The sequence below is a fragment of the Rhynchophorus ferrugineus genome, unplaced genomic scaffold (assembly GCF_030347505.1).
Source record: "Rhynchophorus ferrugineus isolate W39M unplaced genomic scaffold, kcgeb_rfMv2 rfM6, whole genome shotgun sequence".
Lineage (NCBI taxonomy): Eukaryota > Metazoa > Arthropoda > Insecta > Coleoptera > Curculionidae > Rhynchophorus > Rhynchophorus ferrugineus.
This window is the reverse complement of record NW_027472585.1, coordinates 6767163-6791539: the sequence shown is the minus strand read 5'-3', so window position 1 is coordinate 6791539 and position 24377 is coordinate 6767163. Positions and strand designations below refer to the sequence as shown.

Below are 24377 nucleotides of genomic sequence, written 5' to 3'. Positions count from 1 at the left end.
ATAGACATAAGAAATACTTATTGTCTCTAGGGCAAATTGCGGAATCACATAGAGTAAAAAATTCTATTCCATTCCGGATTACTAAAAAACACAATTAGACACAAAATTATATTACAGGTTTTATATGTATCAATAGTCATCGTTCAGAAACAACAACCGACAATTTATTTATTGATGAGTGTTCGAATAAAATAAAAAATTGTTGATTGACGTCATTATCCTTTGAGGGTTTAACGAAATGCAATTTGCTTGTTGCGGGACCGCTATTTAATACAAAACAAACGGATGGTTTTAAAACCATCCTGTGGGATTATGTTATTTCCATACATTTCCGTTAATATTCCAATTGTTTTTTGCCCTTTGCCCGCTCGGATCGATAAAAACAATAAATCCGGTTATGTCCTCGCGCCTAAAATAACTATGATGCAGCTGATGCTGTCTGAAACTATTATCGATTGCATATTAGATTAGGTACGTTTGGGATACTCATTATCTCAAGTTGATTTTGTGTTAAATGGTTGATTTATTGGCAGAATTATAAATTCGAGCTTCCGTCTATGTATGTAGCTCGTTTTGCCATAAAGGATTAATTCATAGATGTTAAATATGTTATACTAAAATAGATGTTTTCGTCCACAGAGTTGATAAATCTAACTTGCCCGGTTATAGAAATATAGTAATTTTGGATAATATGAAGTTTATAGGATTTAAAACAAAACTCTCAATTTAGTTAAAAAACTAGTTTATTTCAAGGAAAGAAGTGGTGGCTTGTTGAGCAGCAAGCATAAAGCGACATTGGTGGTTTAAGTTGTTCTTGCATAATATTACATGTTTGTAACAAAGTCCATTCAAGATGAAGTATTTGGCTTTAAGATCAACCATTTCATTTTCTTTGATTCTCATGTGGCTGGGGATCTAGGTAAGGGAAATATTTCTGTTCAATGTGGTCACTTCGTATAGAGTATTGATGATATTTACAATTATTGGATGATCATGACTTTGTAGTTTAATAGTACTGAACGCAGTGGAAGAGTCCGAGCAGATCGGTCATTCGCCAGGCTCCTCATTCAGAAGCCAATTCAAGAGGTTTCCGTAAGGCAAATAGTTGAGCAGTGAAGATGATAGTATGTTTGAGAGATTAATAGTTAGGAGGATGGTCCGACCGGTCTTTGAACCATCAGTTATAGAACTGAACGGAGATCATTCAATTTACCACTTCAGAAGTCTGATCCTAAGTCCTTCTTATGGTGTGCTAATAGTGACGTTTGTATGGTGAAAGATGGCGTATCCAGAAGGGATCATGTTAGAAATATGTCTGAAGGGATGCGGAGGTATGTAGGACTTATATAAGTGCAGGATAACATATTGGGGAAGTCCATGAAATCTGAGGGAGACATATTTGACTATGTTTAGGTTTTCACAAGTCTGTCTGTCTGTCAATATAAACTATGTATTGTCTCCATGATAGGTATTGAAAAAATGTGATTCCCAGGAGTTACCCCACTCTGCTTAACTACACCAAGGGATGATTTGAGTAACAATGGAACTACTGCCAATAGAAGGTATACCAATAGTATTTTCAATGAAACAGCCACTGTACATCATAGGTGATGTCAAATATATTGTCAAACGCGGTTTGTAAAAATGTTAAATTCGTTTTAAACTCGGACAGAAAGCTGTCTGATGCGTTGGAACATTGAATTGAATCAATCTATGAAATTCTCTTTGTATGGTTAAATTTAAAGATTAAAACCGGCGAATGTTGTAAACCAAAAATCCAGTTAGGTGCGGCAACATTGCGACGTGCTGACGTCATAAACTTTGATGACGAACATTAGATGTTTTATGGGATAGATTATATATATAGAATTTATCAAACAAACATTTTTTGAGACAACATTTATTGTCATACACAAGGTAGAGAAAAGTTAATATATTGTTATTTAAGTTTTATATCATCACTGATTAAAGAACTTCGGTTTGTTGAACTTTTAGAACGACATCTGGAACAATACAAAATTCTATCCCGTGTAAATCAAAATTACAAAAGGAGGCTTATAAATATTTGGAAGTAGACGGAGATTGGCTGTATATCTCTCTCCATAAATCAACCCTTTTCGCATCCGTATTAATTTCTAAAGTTAAATCTTCCCCTATGTTTAAGGTGTTAAGTTGACGCGCCATGACTGGTTTCCAAGTTACTCCCAATTCGCTCTCTTCGGGCGTCGGGTTCCCATAGGCCGCGAAATTGGACCAGAGTCTCAAAATCCTCCTCAGACTAAGCTCTTCTATTGTGTTAGGTTCGATCGGTGGGGTCATTGCGCTCTTGAAAAGGTATCCTATGTCGTCGCCATGCGAACAACCTGAAAATAAAAAAAACTGACCGTTAATTCAAGATGAGATTCCATGAGTTTTCAAACTAACCTATTTATCAAAAAAAAAGGTTTAGTATTAAACAAATTGGTATGAGGTAGGGATGTTGGCCACCGAAAAAAATATCGATATTTCGATATATCAATATTTAAAAAAACTATCGATATAACGTTTTCGATATTTAAAAAAAAATATCGATATATCGATGTATCGGAGGAAAAAAATATCGATATACTTCTGCAATAAATATAAAGAATATCGATATTTTACAAAAAAATATATCGATATTTCTAAGAAAAAAGAAAAATAGTAAAATATTGGCCTAAAAATATTTTTTTTTCTAAATCTCTTAAAGAGTAACGATAGTTTTGATAAACCTTTTTATAACCTGATAAAAGGTACCGATTTAAAAGGTTTTTAAAAATTATATTTAATCTATTCTGAAAAAATTTCGAGAAATATCGGCGAAAAAAATATTGATATATCGATATATCAGCCAAAAATATCGATATTTTTCCTGCATCCTTAGAATGACGTATGTTAAAAAAATTACAGAGAAATTAAACGGAATATTTTCAAAATGTTATTGTAATATTCCTATTAAAATGTAATGTTGTAACTATCGATATATCATTTCCAGTTTTAAAATTATTCTAGGAACTCGTTCTTTGGGTATCCACCTGTGTCTGCTTGCCAACATAACTGCCTTTTAAGATTTTCTCATTTTTACACAAAGTGGCGTGATTTTAGTATGTGTAATTGTTCAGAATATACATGAGCATTTGTTTAGAATGTGTGAGGAGAGAAAGAATATCTAACTGTTCTGCAGATGTAATAAATGTTTTAGGGAAAATGCAGCGATATTGTTAATTTTATCAAAAAAAAGTACACAGTAACAGAAGACAATAAGGAGAAATACATTGATATCAAAATGACTTGACAAAAAACACTGCAATGACAGAAACAAGAACTAAGCGTAAAAAGGCAAATATATTCTCTGATGGAAATAAAATAGTTTACTTGGATGTACAATTCTTATTTATATGCTTAAGGAATTCCAGAGATATTAATGCATAAAATACGCACCTATTAACTATAACGACCGTATAATTACCTGTAGTTTAAGTCCTTCGACAATATATGCATTAGATGTATTATAATATTAAAATAAATTATATTTTGTAACATTATTTTGATTTCATTATCTTATGTACATTAGAATTTTATTATATGTCAAAGCCAAAATGAACCTAAAGGCGATGAGGCAATATTTCGAGTGAGTGAGTTCACTGTTTTATTTAACGGGCTATATATTTTATTAACTTATAATCGAACAGCTCTAATATTTGATAAATCTATATATGATGCTGAGTGAAGGCCGTTCATATTATTTGAACAGTACTAACAGGTTAATTGAAAAGTACCCGGCCTACCATAGTAAATCACATTTTTTTGCCAAAATTGTTATTTTTTTATTAAACATAATTCCCTTCAAGGGTTATACATTGTTTATAGCGACCCTCTAACTTTTCAATACCATTTTTGTGTTTTTGTAGTACGGTTTGTCCTTTGCTTCAAAATAGGCCTCAGTTTCAGCGATCACCTCTTCATTCGATGAAAATGTTTTGGTTAAAAGTGAGCTCGCGCGGCATTCACTTTGCATAGAGCTTTCTCATACACAAATATTCGTGAATGATATGATGTACACGATCAGTTGATATCTTTAGAGTGTCTGCTATATCATTCAGTTTCAATTTACGGTCATTCAAAATCATTTTGTGGATTTTCTAAATGTTTTCTTCGGTAACAACCTCTTTTCGGCGTCCACTGCGTTCACCGTCTTCGGTGCTCATTTCACCACGTCTAAACTTAGTATACTAATCCTTGATGGTTGATTTTCCTGGGACAGTCTTCGGAAACTCGGCATCAAGCCAAGTTTTTGCTTCAAATGTATTTTTCGCTTCAGAAAGCAACATTTAATCAACATGTGAAATTACTTTTTATCCATTTTTCACAATAACAAAAGTTACTTCACTCAAAATGCTATAATTCTCAAACTAATGATCCGACAGCTGTCACATTTATACATGCACCTTTTGAGGGTTAGTGCTAACTGAAAAACATATGGATTTAATTCTAATAGCGCCATCTATGTGCTAGGCCGGGGTCTTTTCAATTGACCTGTTAATTGATTAACTATAACAAAAACTTACCAGGAACATCTGAACAGTTAACAAACGCCTTCAACACATTAAGTTTCGTATCCAAGTTCAGTTTATAGAAATAAATTTGAAACGGCGATGTCTGAGCATGATTTCGAACGGCACCAATTATTCCAACAACGAACCAAGCATCTCCTATTATCTGTGGCACAAGAAGAAGTACATTCAAATATATGTTCTGTTGTTTTAATTAACAGTTTGATATTTCCTTACAGAAATGTAGTTGTCATCTTCGTGTTCACTCTGGAAGTACATATTTTTTAGTTTAGCTACGTAACTGTCCTTCAAAGCCCGGTTACCCTTAAAATTGACGTTGTAAGGGATGAAGTCCTGCGGTCCCACTTTCGTACCGCTATTTGACATTTTGGTGAATGCGTTGAATAGGATGCCTGGAAAAACGAAACTGGAGTTATTGGATATGGATTTAGTGTTGGTTTTGCGTTTACCTTCTCTGTTATTGTATCCGATAATGATCGGAACCTTATTGTAATTTCCCGAGAGGATAATGTCGATTGGTCTGTGAGGCATGAAAGACGTGTTATGATCTCCCTCGATAACTAAACCAAACGGTCTTATTGTATTGTTTTCAATTTGCTGAAAATTTGAGAATAATTTCACAGAATTGATCACAGGCATCGGAGAATATTGTACGATTTACTAAAAACATCTAATGGTCGTTAGGGTATGAAAATATAGGGGATGGGTAAGATATTGTGAGCATCTAACACACATACCCAATATTATTTAATAATAAGGTGTTGAGCCACCATTACTGAAAATGAGGCAGACGGGCAGATCATATCACATTCTTAAAGTAATAAATTATTCAGATTCTATAACCATTGCACCAATTATTTCGCAGATTAGCGTTATAAAGTTAACAGTGTTACTTAAGTGAGTTTGAAGTTCTGCGTCTTATTCTTCTTCCATTATTCTGGCTCGACGATGATGTTTTATGTTTTGTAAATACTATGATTATCATGGATGCTGTTGCATATACGCTTTATAAACAGAAATATAACCTAAAAGACTTGAAATAAAAACTGTTCAATACATACGCATTAGCAACACGATGAACTATGTTCCAGAGAATTCATTTTATGTTGCCTATCCACTGTATTAATTTTCCCAATGGATACCCTGTACAAAAGCAATTTGAATGAATTTCTTTCGAGTTAACTTATTTATTTTAAATTACATTACATTATATCATCATGAATTTTAATAATATTGCTTAGAAATAAATACGTCTTTGTTGTTACTAAATGATTACGTTATATACTGTTTTCGAAACATCATATTTATCTTTTCATCTTTATTCATCTTTTATTATATGTATCGTATTAATTATTATCTCCAAATATTTAAACATGTAAATGTGATAATGTAATGACAATATATAAAAAATATGCTTATCGTACAATAGTTGTTTTTTAATTACATTTAATTAAGTGATACGTTATCAAACAATTATGGCGTTATATCATTCACAATTAACACAAGTATTACATACAAAAAATATAATAGAAGCATTTGTTATATACGATTTAATATCAATGAGTGTTGTTATGTTATGTTACAACACACACAGGTAGCAGGTTGGTTGCAACCAAGCTGATGAATCGCAACAAAATCGACTTATTTCTAAATTAGATGATGACCGACAATGAAAAGTGGATCACTTGGTGGTGGTCAAAGCGAATGATGAATATCTTTTTCCTACGCCTATTATAATTATTCTGTATGTTACAGAACTCTCCTTAAATTGCTCGCACTTTTTTGTATGTATTTGAGTAAAACCAAGGATGATGTAGATTACCAATAAAATCTGAAAGGTATCGCTGCAATATGGTTCCACTTTTTTTTAATTTTTGATCATTTTAAATTTTCAAAAATAAAAACGAGTCGTTTATCTTATTCAGTTATAATGTGTAATAGTTAATCGTTAACAATTTTCTTTCTATATTGTCCTGATAAATCTGGAATTTGTAATATATCTAGCATGATTTGGATATGATATGAACCTGAATTTGTAATTTTAATGATTTTTTTTCATCAAAATAAACTATTCCATTCAATAATCAGACGGGACAACGTTTGTGACGTACGCTAGTTATATAGTATAATGATTTATCACTCTAACTGATCCTTAAGATGGTAAATCCTTAAAACAAACCTGTTAAATATATTTCCTTATTTCGTTTGATATTTGGGAATGCTGGAGAACTTTTTCTGAAGTAAAACCTTGAGTAATATATTTGAAAAGTGTCACTAACGGCCAATTATAGACCTATTATAAATTGTACAACATATATATTAAAAATTAGTGTATTTACCTCCATATACTCTTCTTGTAAGCTTAACAGTTCCTCAACAGATAATCCCTTGAGATAAGCTAGAGCTTCCGCTTCAGTGTCGATGTTTTTATTTCTAAATTTCGCGATAGTTACAGCGTTGTGATAAGAATCATCAGCCCAAGGATTTAAAGCAACTCCGCTTTGCAGTATAGCTTTATGAAACAGACCACTAAATGAGAAGATATTGTTACTGTTAATTATCGCTTGAATTTTAATAACCAACCTGGAAAGTGGAGATAGGATGTGATAGTGTACGGACGCTCCTCCAGCACTCTCGCCGAAGATGGTTACGTTGTTTGGGTCTCCATTAAACTGTATAATATTGTTTTTCACCCATCGGAGAGCGGCAACTTGATCCTTGAAACCCATATTCCCGCTGACATGAAGCTGGGGATCGTTTAGTCTAAGGTATCCTAAAAATGGAAATCTGTATTAGTTGAAAGAGCGATGAACGGCGATACGAAGTTACCTAAAATTCCTAGACGGTAATTAATCGTTACCAGAACTACGTCTTCAGTCAGAAGAAATTCGGGGCCATAGATTTTAGTTGTGTTACTGCCAGTGAGGAAGGCGCCGCCATGGATCCACACCATAACAGGTTTTAAACTGTCCGATTGGTCAGGAAGCTATAAAATCGACGTTCGAATACAATTATAAAATATATTTATAAGGAAATACCTCTCTTGTGAAAACATTTAGTGTTAAACAGTTCTCGGATCCAATATTCTGTTTGGTGAAGGAGTCTCTGTGGTAGCAACAGTCAGCTTCAGTTGTAGCGTCTCGAATTCCCACCCATGTTTCTGGTGGTTGGCATTCCTGTAAAAATTGATACATTAATGCGGTTTAACAACAAAGGTCTAGGGAAAAGATAACGCCAGTTTTTTCATGTTTTTCGAAAATAATTTATACACTAATTAATGGTATTTGATTCGATTTAGTCGACAATCTTTTGATCTCAATATTTATTTACCGTGGATGTTTTGAGAGTTATCTGTTATTTAAAGCGTTATTTGAGTTCTTTAACAGAGTTTTGCAAAGAACGGAGCAATTGGTAATTGGGTGGGTTTGTACGGTTTCTGATCTTCATTTAGTATATTCCTTCTGCGTCTTTTATTATTGCAACTGTTATGTTATTGCCTGCTTAATTAATGGTTTTCCAAATACGAGTAGTTTATATACTGATTCAGTTTCACCAGATGCTTTACGACATCGTTATCTTTTTGGAAATTCCGTTATATCAGAACCTTGATCTTAACCTATATTATCGTCTTCATTAACTATGTGAAGCTGTATGAAATAAATAAGTAGCTGGTCTTTTTGTTTCCGTAGGAACTTCAACAATTTATATAACTAATTTATTGTACTACTAAGTGAAGCAGATTGATTTATGCAGTTATGTTGGGTGGTTTTCCTTGCTCCGAGTATAAATTCCTTCCATTTTTTCTGTCTCTGCTCAGTGTTGTTGATTCAGTTGGTGTTTTTCATCTCTTGCAGTATGTCCCTAATATCTTAATCCCAAGTTATCTTAGGTCGCATCCTGATTTGTATTTGTATAGTATTATATTCTACATATGTTGTAAGAAAATCCATATACTCAGTTGTCTCCCTTGGACTGACCTAGTATTGAGGTCTTTTCTTCTCACTTAATATCTTTATTTCTACGGCTGCTTATTTTTATTACTCCTCTGATTTTTATTTTTTCTACTGAAGTACTTTATTTTGTTACGGTTGTTATTACGGTTGATAATTTTTTTTCTAAGAAATAACAATATATCAAATATAGTTATTTCTTAAACAGGGCTATACTTTCGCTTTGCCCTAATCCTGTTTAGATTTTGAAGGTGACATCATTGCTAGGTATCCCATTTATTTCTAAAATTATTCTTATCTTATCATCAAAAGATTAAAATTCAAATGTTAAATTTGTATATGGAGAGGTTGTTACCGCAAAGTTATCAAATATTGAGTATTAATTAAAAAAGTCTAGTTTATTAAATACACCGAATCATCGGCATATAAAAAATACGGAATTTTTAATTTTTTAAATTAAAGCTAGTCAAAAATTGAAGAGAATTTAATATAATGGGTGTGGTCGTGATCAATATAGATTGCAAGGCAATTGCAGGATTAAATGATGAAGGATGTTCAGATAAAAAGTATTAAGAAATTATAATGAAAGAACTGATTATAAAAGATTATAAAAGATATTTTGTATTGAAGGACAACCCTCAATAAAATATAACTGTTGCTGAAGTAACTACTGAATTGTATAAATTACATCTTGAAGTGTTAATATCAAGTACTTTCAAAGGCTATTATGTGGCATGATGACACTGAAATTCCTGGGCTAAAACCTTTATAACTATCTTAAGTTATTAATTAACAGGTATATGTGTATACAACTATTTTCCACTGATGGGGGGGGAGGTTAATTTTAACATTGCTTGTACTTCAGCTAATATTAATTTATAGAACGAAGATAAGCAGATGGATAATAAAGAGGAAGATATAGACAGTGGGAGCGATTAAAATATTCACATTGTTATAAATGTTTTTAATCAAGCTTTAGGTTGGGCTCAAAGAACAAAAGTTCATAAATTATGGGTGCAGGCACTTGGACTTGGACAATCCTAGCCATTCAAGGTAATAATACTTAATTAACCGAAAATTAGTTATTGTCTAAATACAACGCTGAACAGGAAAATCAGGCTCATCAAAATAAATCGACGCATAGTTATTTTCCCAACAAAATAATCAAGCACCAGCCATTACATATAAATCAACAAGTAGAAATGCAGCCAAATATATTGTCATTACCCCTGGTGTTAAAATTCTGCAATATAAAGTATCTGAAAGTAGAAATTGTTATCAAGGAATATACTCAAAGACATGAAAAGAGGCCTCGTTAGTGTTAATGTTGTCTAAGCTCCTAGACAGTGATAGTTTTGTGAGAATATTAAAGAAAGTTGAACCACTTGATCTAGTTCAGCGAAGTTATTACAAAAACTCAGTGCGCATTAAAAACAGTTACATAGATGTTAAGCCCAAAGTTTCTGTTGAAGAATAAGTACTTTACAATTTTAAAATCGTAGCAAATTAAGATAAAACAAATATTTTATTAGTGCTAATTTACTAGAGTGAGATAGTAAGTAGATTAAAGATAAAGATAAGAAAAAGTAAATTACTTAAATGACGTTCGTTAACTTAAATGTATCGATAATATTTGGTTTGAATTTGTTCCAAAAAATCATAATCGACTATGCAGAAAGCCACAAATTAGTAATTTACGCCATTGATCGCAATAAAATTAATAAAATTATCGCAAAATAATTAAGATACACAATAATTAAATAACAATTATATTTTCATATCTCCTAAAAAAGTTCTTGGAATTGATAATATTTCATCTGGGTTACTGAAAGAACCGCCATGAAAGCCGTCATCATGTTTACATATATATATATATATATATATATATATATATATATATATATATATATATATATATATATATTCAACGCCTGTTTCAGACTGAAGCATGTTCCTGAATTTTTTAAGGTTGGATGAAAAATTATGCTTAAAAATCTGACAAATCGGTAGAAAAATTTGTATCTTACAGGCCTATTTCGCTGCTACCTGCGATATGAATTATTTGAGAACTCGCTGTTAACTTATTCTCAGTTTGGATTTCGAAATTACTACTCGAAAACAGACCTAGTGCACAACAACGGGTATGACATTTAGGCATACCAAAACACAACACAACACACAACACACAACAAAAGAGACAGTATTTGGAACATTTGCCGATGACACAGTAATCATGGCAAAATATATATCTTTATCTAGGGGAAAGTTATCTTAGAATGTTATATATCTTTATCTAGAAGAGGTACAAGTAGCGGTGAACAAGACCTACATATGGACTAGAGAGTGGAAAATACAGCTTAATAGCTCCAAATCTGTCTGTGCTAACTTTGCGCTGTGGCGAAATGACAAGAACCTAATTATATCACTTGACGGATGCCTGATTTCTCAAACAGAATCAGCCAAATACCTCGTAATATATCTCGATGATAGGTTAAACTAGAAACATCATGTTAGGCAAAAATCAGAGTAGATTAGATTTAAAGTCAATCAACTGTGCTGGTTAGCCGGAATGTGCTCTCAACTTGACCTAAAATTAAAGAGATTGGTTTATCAGTCAATTATAAAGTCAATTTGGGACTATGGGATATAGGATTGCACTAAAACATCCAACCAACTAGTAACCCAAAGCACCCAAAACAAAGTTCTACGATCAATTACCAACGCTTATCGCTACTTAACCAAAGGAAAACTGCACGATGACCTCGAAATCAAATGGATGCACTGAGAGATCCAAGATTTCGCCTCAAATCCTGATATAAGGATGTTAAATCACGGCAACGTGAAAACAATAGAGCTAGTGTGGACAACAGGCGGGAATGCAGAAGAGTGAAGCGAACCAAACCTCACGAACTAGTATAAGTGTATTTTTAGCTTTAGTTTAAGTAGGTTAGTGATGTATTAATCCTGTACTCGCGTAGCTTGTGTTTTAACGTAAATGCAACAGAAGAGTAGTAATAAATTAATTTGTAAATGAATTTACGAAGCATATTTAATGTATGATGTAATTAATAAAAAAAATCATCTCGTTCTTACTTTAAATCGTAAGTCGCCCACTGGGGCTTTAGCGTAGGGTATGCCCAGAAACTCGTAGAACTGATTACCGTCCAGATCAACTTTCTTAACACCTTTTAAATCACCCTGTAGAGTTTTAACGATTTCGCTCATGTTGCCGTTTACTTATGGCGATGCTCTCCGAACTTTTACCACTCGTACTAAGGAGACTAATTTCATCGCTTATATGTTACACGCAAGATAAATTGTATCTAATCTAAAGTAAGACTATGTTCACGTTTATAAATTGTTTAGTTTGACATATGTACGAATTAAACTTAATAGCAATTACTTATCGGTCGACATTCGATAAAACAACAACGCCGAAAACATCTTTTAATGTTTCTTTGATTACGGTTTGTTTGGTATAACTAAAATTAGAATACGGATTTACATATCTTTTGTTTTAGATTACAACAATCAAATCTAAATCATTTGCTTTAGATAAGATTTGGGTCTATAAGTTAGGATTTTTCTTAAATTTTAAGATTTATTGTGAAAATTCGGTACAATGTATTTTATTTGAAGTACTGTCTTTAGGGTAAATTAGATGGCTCGGTGAATGGAGGTAAAACGAAATGAAACAGTGGTGTTTACATTATGTGACCGTTATTTATTGAAGTAATATAAAAATGTGGAAAATACAAAATAGATAAAACGGTAGCGGTGTTACCTGGAGACGAGGCTTGGACAGTCGATGGTGGCACGTCTGAACCAAACGATGGCCGAGTTCTGATGAATAGAAATACCCTTCAATAACATCCCAGATAAACGTATAGGGAGTGCCAGCTATTCGTTATCGGGTTCTAGTTGGCGCTGTTGGCACCCCGCCCGTGTTCAACATCTGGGATGTTTCTGAGTATTTTGTAGACCGTTATTCCACTATGTAAAATTCGACATGCCTCAAGGTCACTACACTGTTAATCAACCTTTCAGGCAATTTTAGCAATTTCAGCAATTTCAGGAATTGACCCATTTTTAGATATCTTCATAATAAATGAAACGTTACTCAGGTTGGTCTCTATTCACATATCGGAATAAATAGTAATCAGAAGGGGCAAGGTCTGGAGAAGACGGTATCACTTCCCATTTTAAGGTCTTCATGAGAATCATAATAGAGATTCTCATTAATAGTTTTATTAGGCTCATAGTATACAACAACAAGCTGGTGCTGCCAAATACAGAGCATTAACTTGGAACCATGGATACTCTGCTCTGCCTTTGATAGTGATACAATCACCAAAATGTCCCCTGATTTTTTTTACACTTTGGGTTATCGTAATATTTCTAAAACCATTGGAAATTGTTTCATGTTTTACTTACAAAAATTCTGCATGATATTGTTGCATTTTATACGTATCACCATTGTTGATTTATCTGCTACTGCCATCCGGATAGAAATACCATATTGAATCGATATAAAAGTAAACAGTTTCCTAATTACTTATATTATTTATGTATCCAGTTACAATACAGTGCAACACTATAAGATACTCGAATTGTCTTCGATCATACAGATCGGTCTTATTTTACAAGCTTGATGAATAACTAGTCGTGAATATTTTCATGAGTACTTTCATGAATGTTTTGTGAATGGTTGCGAATCTTTTTTTCTTATTCCATGATGACAAGAATAGCCTTAGTATTGCTCGGGTTTATCCGCAGCCGCCAGAATTTGTACCACGCAATCGCCTGGTTCAGCTGGTCTTGAAATCTGTTGCGAATAGAGTTGGGACTATAACCGGTTGTGAAAAAAGCGGTATCATCTGCATAAAATGCTGTGTGGGAATGTTTATGGAGTAGGAAATCAGCCCTATAGAGGTTGAATAGGACTGGGGCTAGTGGAGCAACTTGCGGGACTCCTGCGGAAATCTGTTTATGAGGGGAAACTACGTCTCCGATCCTCACCTGAAAGGACCTACCGTCCAAGTATGAGTCCATCAGGGAGATTAGGTCATTAGGAATATTAGAATGTGGTGCCATACTTGATCGAAAGCTTTGGAGACATCTAAGAAGATGGCTCCAGGTGTTTGACTCTTTTCTTAATGCCTGGTGGATTGTTGCTGCCACGCAGGCAACTTGATGAAGGCTTACATATTAGGCACGGAAACCGAATTGTTCATTCGGGATTACGTAGTATGCGTCTGTGAAGTTATTTAAAGCGTGTAATATGGTTAAGAACCTCTTGATTTGCCCTATTTAAGGTGGTGTGTATGTCACATCTATTCTGAAACTATACAGAATTAGACAATCAACTTTTCTTGGAATCAATAGTCCACTTATAAGGGTTTTTCTTTCCCAAGTAAACAAGAGGCCAGGCAGTGGCAATACATTTTCTGCCAGAGAGACCCAAAATACCGTTAGAAAGCTATAGAAAGGCAGATGTTATAAGAACGATATTTTGGTAAATAAATATAAGAATTTTATAAATATATTTAACGATGTTTCTAATTTATCTCTCTGATATCCTGAACAATCATCGAGTATTTCCTTCAAATCTCGTCTCCAATTATTTTTGCCTGTCTAAACCGTTCTTTGTCTTCGGTGTCAAAACCACTACATTTAAAAGCGTATCCAAAGTGAGCCCAGTACCCATATATTGAAATAGATAAAGCATGAAAGTGAAAATTGTATAACTGAAATTCTTGTCACACACAACACAACTTTTTGGTCGACGAAATGACACAAAGTGAAGTTTGTCAGTGGGGCTTCAATAAAATCTTGGTTACAATTGTACCCTTGTACGCGATTTAATACACAGTAAAACCATCTATTGTGAATCCTTTAAAATAATCCTTTAATTTATAGGCCTGATAATTAACCATTTATAACATGAATTTCAGCAATAACCATGTGACAGCCTTTATAAGTAATGTAAAGCAAATTATTGATTGATTGCAAATGCAAATTTCAACCGATAATTATTGAATGTCTATTATGTTAATTTGTTTAATAATATTTAATATCATAAATATCAGAGATGTAGTTGAAATAGGAATAGATTAGTAGAGTAGTTTGAATAACTTCCACCAGGTTTTTAGTTAACGTAAATGTCCCTCTTTAGTAGACAATTATCAATTATATTACTTACAATGTTATCTTAATTATAAAACATAAAAAAAAACAAATATTACTCATTATCGATGGATAATAATAGGGGCTCTTGAGACCTGTTGATAACAATTTTATGGCCTGACATTGGTATTGATAACTTTTATCTTTTTAATCTGTTTTAATTAATAAATATTATTAAAAATTGGTTTATCCAATTATGATTCAATGTGGTGATATCATAACTAGATTAGTAAGGAATATTATCGATTATCAAATTTAAAATAATTTAAATGGGTTATGTTTTCATATGTTTAATAGTCTTCAAAACAGTTATTGATTTCTCCTTCTATCATTCTCAATTTTTTAAACTACTCAACTGGCATAAATTGCTTACTTTTTTTACATGAGAACTTAGATATGAACAGGCTTTGCTTTTTTATTCATGACATAAAATTGTGTGACGTCAGTAGGGCGCAGCTTAGAATTTTACTTTTAGTTTATTTTGACATATAATACAGTACTAATATAAATAAAACAATGAAACAAGAATAATGTTAATTATAGTTGATACAGATGAACACAGTCAAAATAGTTTGAGGTAGAGTTCTAGGCGCAATTTTTATGTAGTGCTATCCCCTGGAGTATGCCATAAAGTAATGTATTTCATTGGAGAATATATTGACCTTATTGCGGTTTCCTCTTGTATTTTTCGTTGCTGTATTTCCATTTTATAATTCCTTGTTAAGTTATTCTGATATCACTGTACTTCTCAATTCACTCTCACTGTGTTAAGAACATTTATATAACTATGTGATCTGGATGAAAGATGCATTTATATTAACAAACTGAAGTTAAAACAATCAAATCAATCAAATAAAAACTGAACGTAATGGGGAGCTGGATACTGAAACGAATAAAATTGACAGAGAACCGATTATTCATTCACCATTATATTATTATCAAAACATCGCTGTGAAGACATGGACTTGACTACAATCGTAAAATCTAAAAATAATTTTTGAGGCAAAAGAAAAGAGGCGGACTGGTTGTTTGCTTACTGAAGAAAACTCCATTAATAAATCATAAGTATTCTTAATATTTTGTTTCATTTTAGATTATTTTACGTAAACAAGTAATTGTACGTATTATTACTTTCATTAAACATATCTCTCCATAGTAACATCCTGTTATATTCCGGATTCACCAAGAGAGAATAATTCACATCTATGTTCAACGTATTTAATTTATTTGAAGTTATTGGTGGCCAAACTATCCCAACATCGTCAATACTGGGAGTGGGATTACCGTATTTTGCAAAATTTGCTAGCATCTTCACCAAACGTCTTCTACTGATGTCTTCTACGCTGCCGGGTCGAATTTCCGGTGAAACATTAGTATTAAAGATATATCCTAGATCGTCACCGTGAGAACAGCCTGCATTAAAAGAGGTTAGCTCATTAAGAAAATGTAATCTAAGTAAATTAATTTTACCAAGATTTGTTAACTTGAAGAGGTTCTTAATGTAATTGAGGCTAGTGTCCAAAGTACTTTTGTACAGATACACAGGATGGTTTGATGTAAGGGCATGATTTTGAGCAGTACCAATAAGTCCGGCCACAAAATACGAATCTGACATTACCTAAAATTAAATATAGTCGATTCAAAATAGAAGTGACATAAGTGCTAATATATGTCTGTCTAAAGTTGTAAATTCGTTTTACAGTCAGACAATATTATCCTTGTCATTTTATTCTATTTAAAAAGAAATAAAATGCTGTTAGAGAAGTTCGAACATGTAACGGTATGAGCTTGACAAAGTTGTCGGTTTGTCAAACTTCTGAAAATTCTTCAAAATATTATAATTACGGGTTATAAACCGGCAAACGTTGTTTTAACGCTTTGTTTTAAAGAATTTTAAATCGCCGCGGCTTTTATTGAAAAAATTGTTGGGCCTTGCAGCTGCACTTTAAATTAGTATGGACACGGTCACTAAAATATCTCAAAAAATAAAAAACAATATAACCTTAAATTCGCCAAAAATAAACCGTGTTTATGCGAAACAGATGACGAATCAAGATTAATCTTGGTGTTTCAGAGATCAAATGTACGATATATATACTTACAGATATAATATTGTCTTCTAAATTGGGCCCTGAGAAATAGAGATCCTGAATTCTTTTAACGTAGTACTGCCTTATTTTTTCATTTCGAAAATCCACTTTTGGTTGGAGAAAATCTTTTGCCTGGATTGTTCGATTTTCGACCTTTAGGAAGTAATTAAATAGAATACCTTAAACCATAAATAAAACATAATAATTGCACGAGATTTCAGAGAACTTATTGAAAGTATAATTGGCATCATACCTTCTCTACTCTCATAACCTATAAGTAACGGTCCTTGAGTGTAATTACCAGATCTAATAATATCAATAGGCCTTTTATACATGAAAGCAGAAGGCGATTGCCTCTCTAACACTAAACCAAGATTGCCCAGGTTATCTTCAGTGGTCCTCAACTGGAATTGTATGTTTATATGTAATTATAAAATATTTATACAGCATATTTTAAATATATACCAACGCTAGTGAGTCTTGAAGACTAACTATAACAGATGCCGGTGATTCCATGAAAAACCTGTATGCTTCTAGTTCATTATTTATACTGGAATTAAGTAGCTGTGCAATTGCGACGGGGTTAATATCCTGAACATCTCCCCAGCCAGTTAGAGCCGATCCGCTTAACATGATAGCTTTACTAAACAAGCCCCTGCAATATTTTATTTTTTCTTGTTTCATATTATTTATTCACCCATTTAATCTAGTCGAATAAGTTGGCAAAAGAACTTTTTTACGTTATGATGCCATTTTTGCCACAAAGGAGTTGATAAAAAAGGAACAAAATCTAGGAATTAAAAACTATTTAGAAATCTTAACGCCAACTGACGCAATGGGATACTCTCTTTGGAAACAAAAAAAAATAAAAAACCTCAACAACATAATCCAGCCATTAAAATTGATAACAATACCTTTTAGTGATAAAGATAAAGCTGACGTTTTTTCTAAACATTTAAAGAGAGTATTTAATCCACACCCGTCTCAAATATCAGCAACTGAAGAAAATAACATAATTGACTATCTTAACACTCCGTTTCAAATGGATCTGCCACATGAGAAATTTACTGTTAAGGAAGTAAAACAAACAATACATAAAGAAATTATAAGTTTTGACTTCATAACTAGAATAATCTTAAAAGAGCTGTCAGGAAAGTGCATCAAATTAATAACATTCATATTTAATGCCATGCTAAGACTTAATTACTTTCCTAACACTTGGAAAGTGGGTCAAATTATCATGATCCTTAAACCTGGGAAAAAATCAGATCTCAAAATTATTCAAAAATTTATACATTAAGCTTGAAAACAAGTTCAATCAACTCTCAAAATAATCGAAGAGGAGAAAAATATTAAAAATATTCCAGAGCATCAATTTGGCTTACAACAAATACATAGAGTAGTCAAGTAAATTAACAATAACTTTAACGATAAAAAATATTGCTCCGCTGCATTTCTCGATATTTCTCAGACCTTCGACAAGATGTGTCACACTGGACTGCATGTTAAATTGAAAAAGCACATGCCTCATACGCTCTTTCAACTGCTCAAATCATACCTCACAGACAGACATTTTATTGTCAAACAGGGTGGCGAATACACTGACCTACACCGGATATATTCAGGTGTTCCGCAGGGTAGTGTTCTTGAAACACTATTGTTGCAACATATACTGACGATACAGCGGTATTATCATCACACGAGGATCCACCTTAATATAGTCGAATTGTAGTTGAAAACGTTGCGTATCACATCAAATTACACAAAATCTACGCATTTGACATTCACCCTTTATAGAAGAACATGTCACTCAGTAAAATTGAATAATCATAAACTTCCGCACGCAGACAACGTTAAATATTTGGGAATGCATTTCGATCGACGTCTGACTTGGAAAAAACATATAGTGACAAAACACATAAAGCTTGGGCTTAAACTAAACCAAATGTACTGGCTGATAGGGCGTAAATCTAAATTATCATTAGATAACAAGGTTTTACTGTATAAGTTAATACTTAGGCCCATTTGGGTATATGGTATTGAACGATGGCGTACTACTAGTAAATCTAACATAAATATCCTGCAGAGGTTCCAGAATAAACTGTTGCGAGTCATCGACGATGCCCCATATTACGTGTTCAACAAACTAATTGTCCGCGATACCCCATAGAACCCATAATGATTGCGATTGGGAGTGTTAGTGTGAATTACTCTGAAAGACTATTAGTGCATCCTAATGCACTCGTCAAACAGTTAAATGTGAGCGATGACAATGAAGTGCGTAGGCTCAAACGCAAACTATTATACGAACTGATTAATAGACACATAGAGGAAAATTTAATAATCTCTAGAATAGTTTTTAGAATAAGTTAGGATAGACTTTAAAATAAGTTAGAATAGTATCTAGAATAAGACTTAGATTAAAAGTTGTACAATAGATCACTTTCTGAAGTAATCTTCTACAGGTCAGGAAAGTTATATTATATAACTGAAATCATGTAATAATACCTATTGCCCACAGGCAGATTGTAAACGTTCTAGAAGATTAATAAAGAAAATATTGGGTGTGGAAGTAATATTGTTTTATTGAGCTGGTAAAAGTTGTCAGATATTTGTGAATATCTGCTGAAACTTGATAAGGTAACAACTGAAAAAATCAATGATAACGAAATACAAATAACCGTTGCAAACCCATGTTGACGCCAATAAGTTATGCAGTTCGTAAGTTTGTAAAAGCATCTTTCAAATACTTTTAGAATATACGGTGATAATGTTTTGTCATATCTCAATTCTTGGTTTTAGCTCCAATTAGTTACCAGTGGTGATTTTGATATCAGCGACAAAAGAAAAATGTTTGCACGAGAAAGATCATGCCGAATAAATATAAGTCTTCACGTGCAATGAATCAAATGTTATTGAACTAAAATAAACCTCAAGAGACCAATAACCTTCAGAGAGCTTAGAAGTTGATGAATAAACAATTTTAAAACATGTATTAGCAATAAAAACGATCCAAAGGGATAGAATAACTACAAATTTCATGAATATTTAACATTAATGGCCATAAAGCAGCTAAATTCGAATAAATATGTTATTCCGTTTATCTACTAATGTTAATTGAACAGTAGTAGAGCACGCAGAGCAGCAGACGCAAAGCCATATTTATGCGGTGTAGTGTAGAATATATGTCAAATTGGAAGTTCTGCTGTACCCCGTTTCATCACAGGTACCGTATGATTACGACATGTTCAGATCAATGCATATGCTTTCGGAAGGTTGAAAAACAGTTAAAAAGGATCGACTAACCAACATCGCTCTTTCGACACGGTTTCAACATATTTGCAGAAAGATAGTATCTGTAGTTTTAGAAAACGTGAACAAAACAAAACATTGAAAAAATTGATAATATATTTTGATTAATAACAGATCAACTGAAAGGTCCCCGGCCTACCATAGTAAAATACATGTTTTTGGCAAAATTAGTTTTTTTCTTGTTCAACATAATTCTTTTCAAGGGTGGTACACTGACTATAGCGACCGTCCAACTTTTCGAGACCATTTTTGTAGTATGATTTGTCCTTTGCTTCAAATTAGGCCTCAGTTTCGTCGATCACCTCTTCATTAGATGAAAATTTCTTCCCAGCAAGCATTCTTTGAGCTCTGAGAACAGGAAATAGTCGCTGTGGGCCAGATCTAGAGAATACGGTGGATGAGGAAGCAATTTGAGGCTCAATTCATGGTTTTTTGACACGATGAATTGTCTTGGTGAAAAAGCACCTTCTTTTACTTAAAATGTGGCCGTTTTTCAGCGATTTCGCCATTCAAACGGCCCAATAACGCTATGCAATAGTCGCTGTTGATGGTCGTTCCTTTTTCAAGGTAGTCAATGAAAATTATTCCATGCGCATCCCAAAATACAGACGCCATAACCTTGCTAGCCGACTGTAGCGTTGGGCCACGCTTCGGAATGGGTTCATTGTGTGCAGTCCACTCGGATGACTGTCGATCGTACTTCGAAGTGAAATGATGGAGCCATGCTTCATCCATTGTCACATATCGACGCAAAAACTCGGTTTTATTACGCTTGATCATATTCAAAAACTGCTTCGAATCATCAACTCGTCGTTGTTTTTGGTCAAAAGTGAGCTCGCGCGGCATTCACTTTGCACAGAACTTTCTCATAAACAAATATTCGTGAATGATATGATATACACGGTCAGTTGATATCTTTAGAGTGTCTGCTATATCATTCAGTTTCGACTTACGGTCATTCAAAATCATTTTGTGGATTTTTTAAATGTTTTCGTCGGTAACGACCTCTTTTCGGCGTCCACTGCGTTCACCATCTTCGGTGCTCATTTCACCACGTCTAAACTTAGTATACTAATACTTGATGGTTGATTTTCCTGGGACAGTCTTCGGAAACTCAGCATCAAGCCAAGTTTTTGCTTCAAATGTATTTTTCGCTTCAAAAAGCAATATTTAATCAACATGTGAAATTCCTTTTTATCCATTTTTTTCACAATAACAAAAGTTGCTTCACTCAAAATGCTATAATTCACAAACTAATGATCCGACAGCTGTTAAATTTATAAACTCATCTTTTGAGGATTAGGGGTAACTAAAAAACATATGGATGTAATTCTAGTAGAGCCATCTATGTGTTAAACCGGGGACTTTTCAATTGACCTGTTATGTAATGTATATTGTATCAATTTTTAATCTATAAAAAAGGATCGCGACAATGCTAAACCATACCGTACGTTGTTTGACTGGAAACTTTTGATGAAGCTACCAAGTAACCTGTCCCGTGATCTTGTCTTATTCAAGTACCATTTATTATATCCTTTGCGAAAATGTTAAACTTGTGTAAATCTAAATCTCATGAGAGGCTTCGTGGAAGAACATATCTTCTTCAAAGAACCTTTAAAAACCGCATTCTATTACCTGGCTAACGGTGACAGAACATGATAATGAACTGAAGCGGATCCGGAACTGTCCCCGAATAAGGTTACTTGCTTAGGGTCGCCGTTAAAGGCTTCAATATTCCGTTGAACCCATCGCAAGGCCATTACCTGATCCTTGAAACTCATATTGCCGGTAACATTTAACCTTGCATTTTTAAACCTTATTAATCCTTGAACAAATAATTTTAATTAATAAAACTTCCATTAAATTGATTACAAGTTGAGGAATACCTAAAAGGCCAAGTCTGTAGGTAAATGAAACCAAAACAATATCTTGACTCAGGAGGAATTCGGGTCCTCTTTCTAAATGATTGGAGGACCCTGACATGAATCCTCCTCCGTAAATATAAACAATCACCGGCTTGGGTTTAGTTGATGCACTTGGTAACTGGAAACGATATAGTTAAGATTTTGAATCAATTGATTTAAGTATACCTACGGTTCTGGTGAACAGATTCAAATAGAGACAGTCCTCTGAACCTGAACCTTTCTGAGGGCAAGGTTGTCGATCAGTGGTTGCATTCAATATTCCATCCCATGGTTCAGGAAATTCTGGATTCTAAAATAATGAATGATTCGTATATAGTTTTATTTATATACTTGAACGATGGTTTCCTTCTAAAGAGATATTCCTCAATACTTACTCTAAAACGAAGAGCCTTAACCGGTGGCTTCGCATAAGGAATCCCTAGGAACTTGTGGAACTTATTTCCGTCCATATCATATCCATAAGTACCTCTAAGAGTTCCTTGCGATATCTTAACTGTGGGCTCGCCGTGTACCCATTTGCTGAGAAGCACGAAAACGACCACTAAACTTGAAAAAGACATATTCATTGAATCGGCGGGCAATTATTGTTATTTATAGGTTCTGTGGTAATCCAATCCCGTACGCCCAGCTTTTATCCCCTTCTTCTTTATCATGTTATAACTTTTATGCATTGTCAGCACATTTAGGATAAATAAATTCAGATTGCAAATTATATTTTTAGAAACAGATATTTATAAAAATAACTACAGTAACTGTATTAATGTTTTCATAAAATTTTGAGTATCTGAATTGTGAAACTTTAGGGTGGATTATATTTTTGTAAATAATATTAAGAGACATTCTGCAATATTATTGTCAGAGGGTTTTCTGGCCAGGAAAAATTCAGTCAGAAAACAATCAGTTACCAATTATATGGAATTTGGCATTATTCATTCACACTGTAGTAGTGGATATTTTAATATATTAATAATATCTGCGGAGTCAATCATAAAATAAAGCATCAAATAACTATCTTACATCTTACATTAGATATGCTTATATAATCTTAATTTGTAAATTAATTTACTACTACTGTTCTGGTGTATTTGCGTTAATAAGCGAACATTTCGATGTTGTATGCCATAAAATAATATTTTTGATATTTTTGATAACAATATTAATGATTTATTCAATGCATAAGTTTCATCATATCCCAATTGATGGATTTAATTTCAATGATTTAAAAGTGATCTCTAAGACAACAAACTGTAATACTAATTGGGCGACAATCCACCTCAAGCTTTCAAAAAAGTTTCAAATAAAAATAAGCATTTTTGGTGACATATTATGACTGGAGATGAAAAGTATGACTGGCAATGAAATTATTATGATCGATAAATTATCAACATCGACAACAAAGATTAGGAACGTGTATTATATCGCGAGTATCTAAACCTGAAAGAAACTGTTAGTGTAGATGTAGGTCCATATTGAGGTAAACAAAAGAGTAAGAGACGAAAAACCCACTTCTTGCGTGACAACCCACGGGTACATATTGCTGGAGTTGTGTAGAATACAATGTTGCATACAGAGTGCGAAATTCTGCTAGATCGGCAGCACGGCATGGCTGGCCATGCCGTGTCCAAAACCATGGATGGCACATGGTTTCAAAATGCCGAAGAAGTATGAAGATATATAGAGTCGTTCGAAATAAATGGCAGAAAATGGATGAAAACATTTTGAATGATACATATTGCTCCAACTATTTTCAATAAATGCCATTTTAAAGGGAAACATGACCAGAATACATGCAAGCACCCAATAACAGTAATTATCGGTTTGAATTGTATTATTAGGGTTGGGTAGTATTTGAATTAATTGCAATTAAAATATGTAATTACAAATATATATTTTGTATATGTATTTTACTTCTATAACACTTAAAGTTTTTCACTACATTTGAACATAAATACATTTACGGACCTTATTAACAGGTTTTATCCAATGGTAAAAGTTGTAGCACCGAAAGGTATATGAACGCACTGTAGCATTCACAAAGAGGCCTTGGTTGTCAAGAAAATGCCTTTACCCTTAACAGCAACGATGCAGGAGTGTGTAAAAAGTGAAAAATCCGACAAGAAAAATAATACCAGTCACGCCAGTAACCAGGCTGGGTAAGACCGGATATCTTCTGGGATGATACCTAAGTTGGTCACTCGCCAGTCGGTAGGCTTAATGCCGAGGACCGTGGTTCGGAGCCCACGTTAAACTGTAGGTCCAGTCCAGATAAAACTTCGTTGGTAAAACGGAGACTTTGAAATATAAAAAAAGAAGTATGTGAAT

At 33.4% G+C, this 24377-nt stretch overlaps 2 protein-coding genes across 4 annotated transcripts in view; one reads left to right on the top strand and one right to left on the bottom strand.

Annotated features, from left to right (window-relative positions):
- Nucleotides 1-24377, top strand: part of LOC143198549 (ras-related protein Rap-2a) — a 134736-nt gene that overhangs the window by 17354 nt on the left and 93005 nt on the right. The window lies entirely within an intron of this gene.
- Nucleotides 1935-22659, bottom strand: LOC143198333 (uncharacterized). The gene is made up of 18 exons (XM_076407491.1): nt 22430-22659; nt 22225-22344; nt 22017-22173; nt 21766-21955; nt 17284-17473; nt 17072-17222; nt 16831-16997; nt 16199-16346; nt 15832-16141; nt 11636-11780; nt 7631-7768; nt 7422-7578; nt 7176-7365; nt 6932-7121; nt 5042-5189; nt 4809-4984; nt 4587-4737; nt 1935-2363 (listed from the first exon to the last, which is right to left on the bottom strand). Exons 1-18 carry the CDS (start codon nt 22619-22621, stop codon nt 2056-2058), a joined length of 3228 nt encoding a protein of 1075 aa, XP_076263606.1. The 5' UTR covers nt 22622-22659; the 3' UTR covers nt 1935-2055.

Coding starts and splice junctions, on each gene's coding strand:
- LOC143198333 (XM_076407491.1), bottom strand. CDS start 22,621: ATGAATATGTCTTTTTCAAGTTTAGTGGTCGTTTTCGTGCTTCTCAGC. Junction 11,781..15,831: donor ACGTACAATTACTTGTTTAC/GTAAAATAATCT, acceptor AGCATCGCCATA/AGTAAACGGCAACATGAGCG. Junction 2,364..4,586: donor TAACTGTTCAGATGTTCCTG/GTAAGTTTTTGT, acceptor TTTTATTTTCAG/GTTGTTCGCATGGCGACGAC.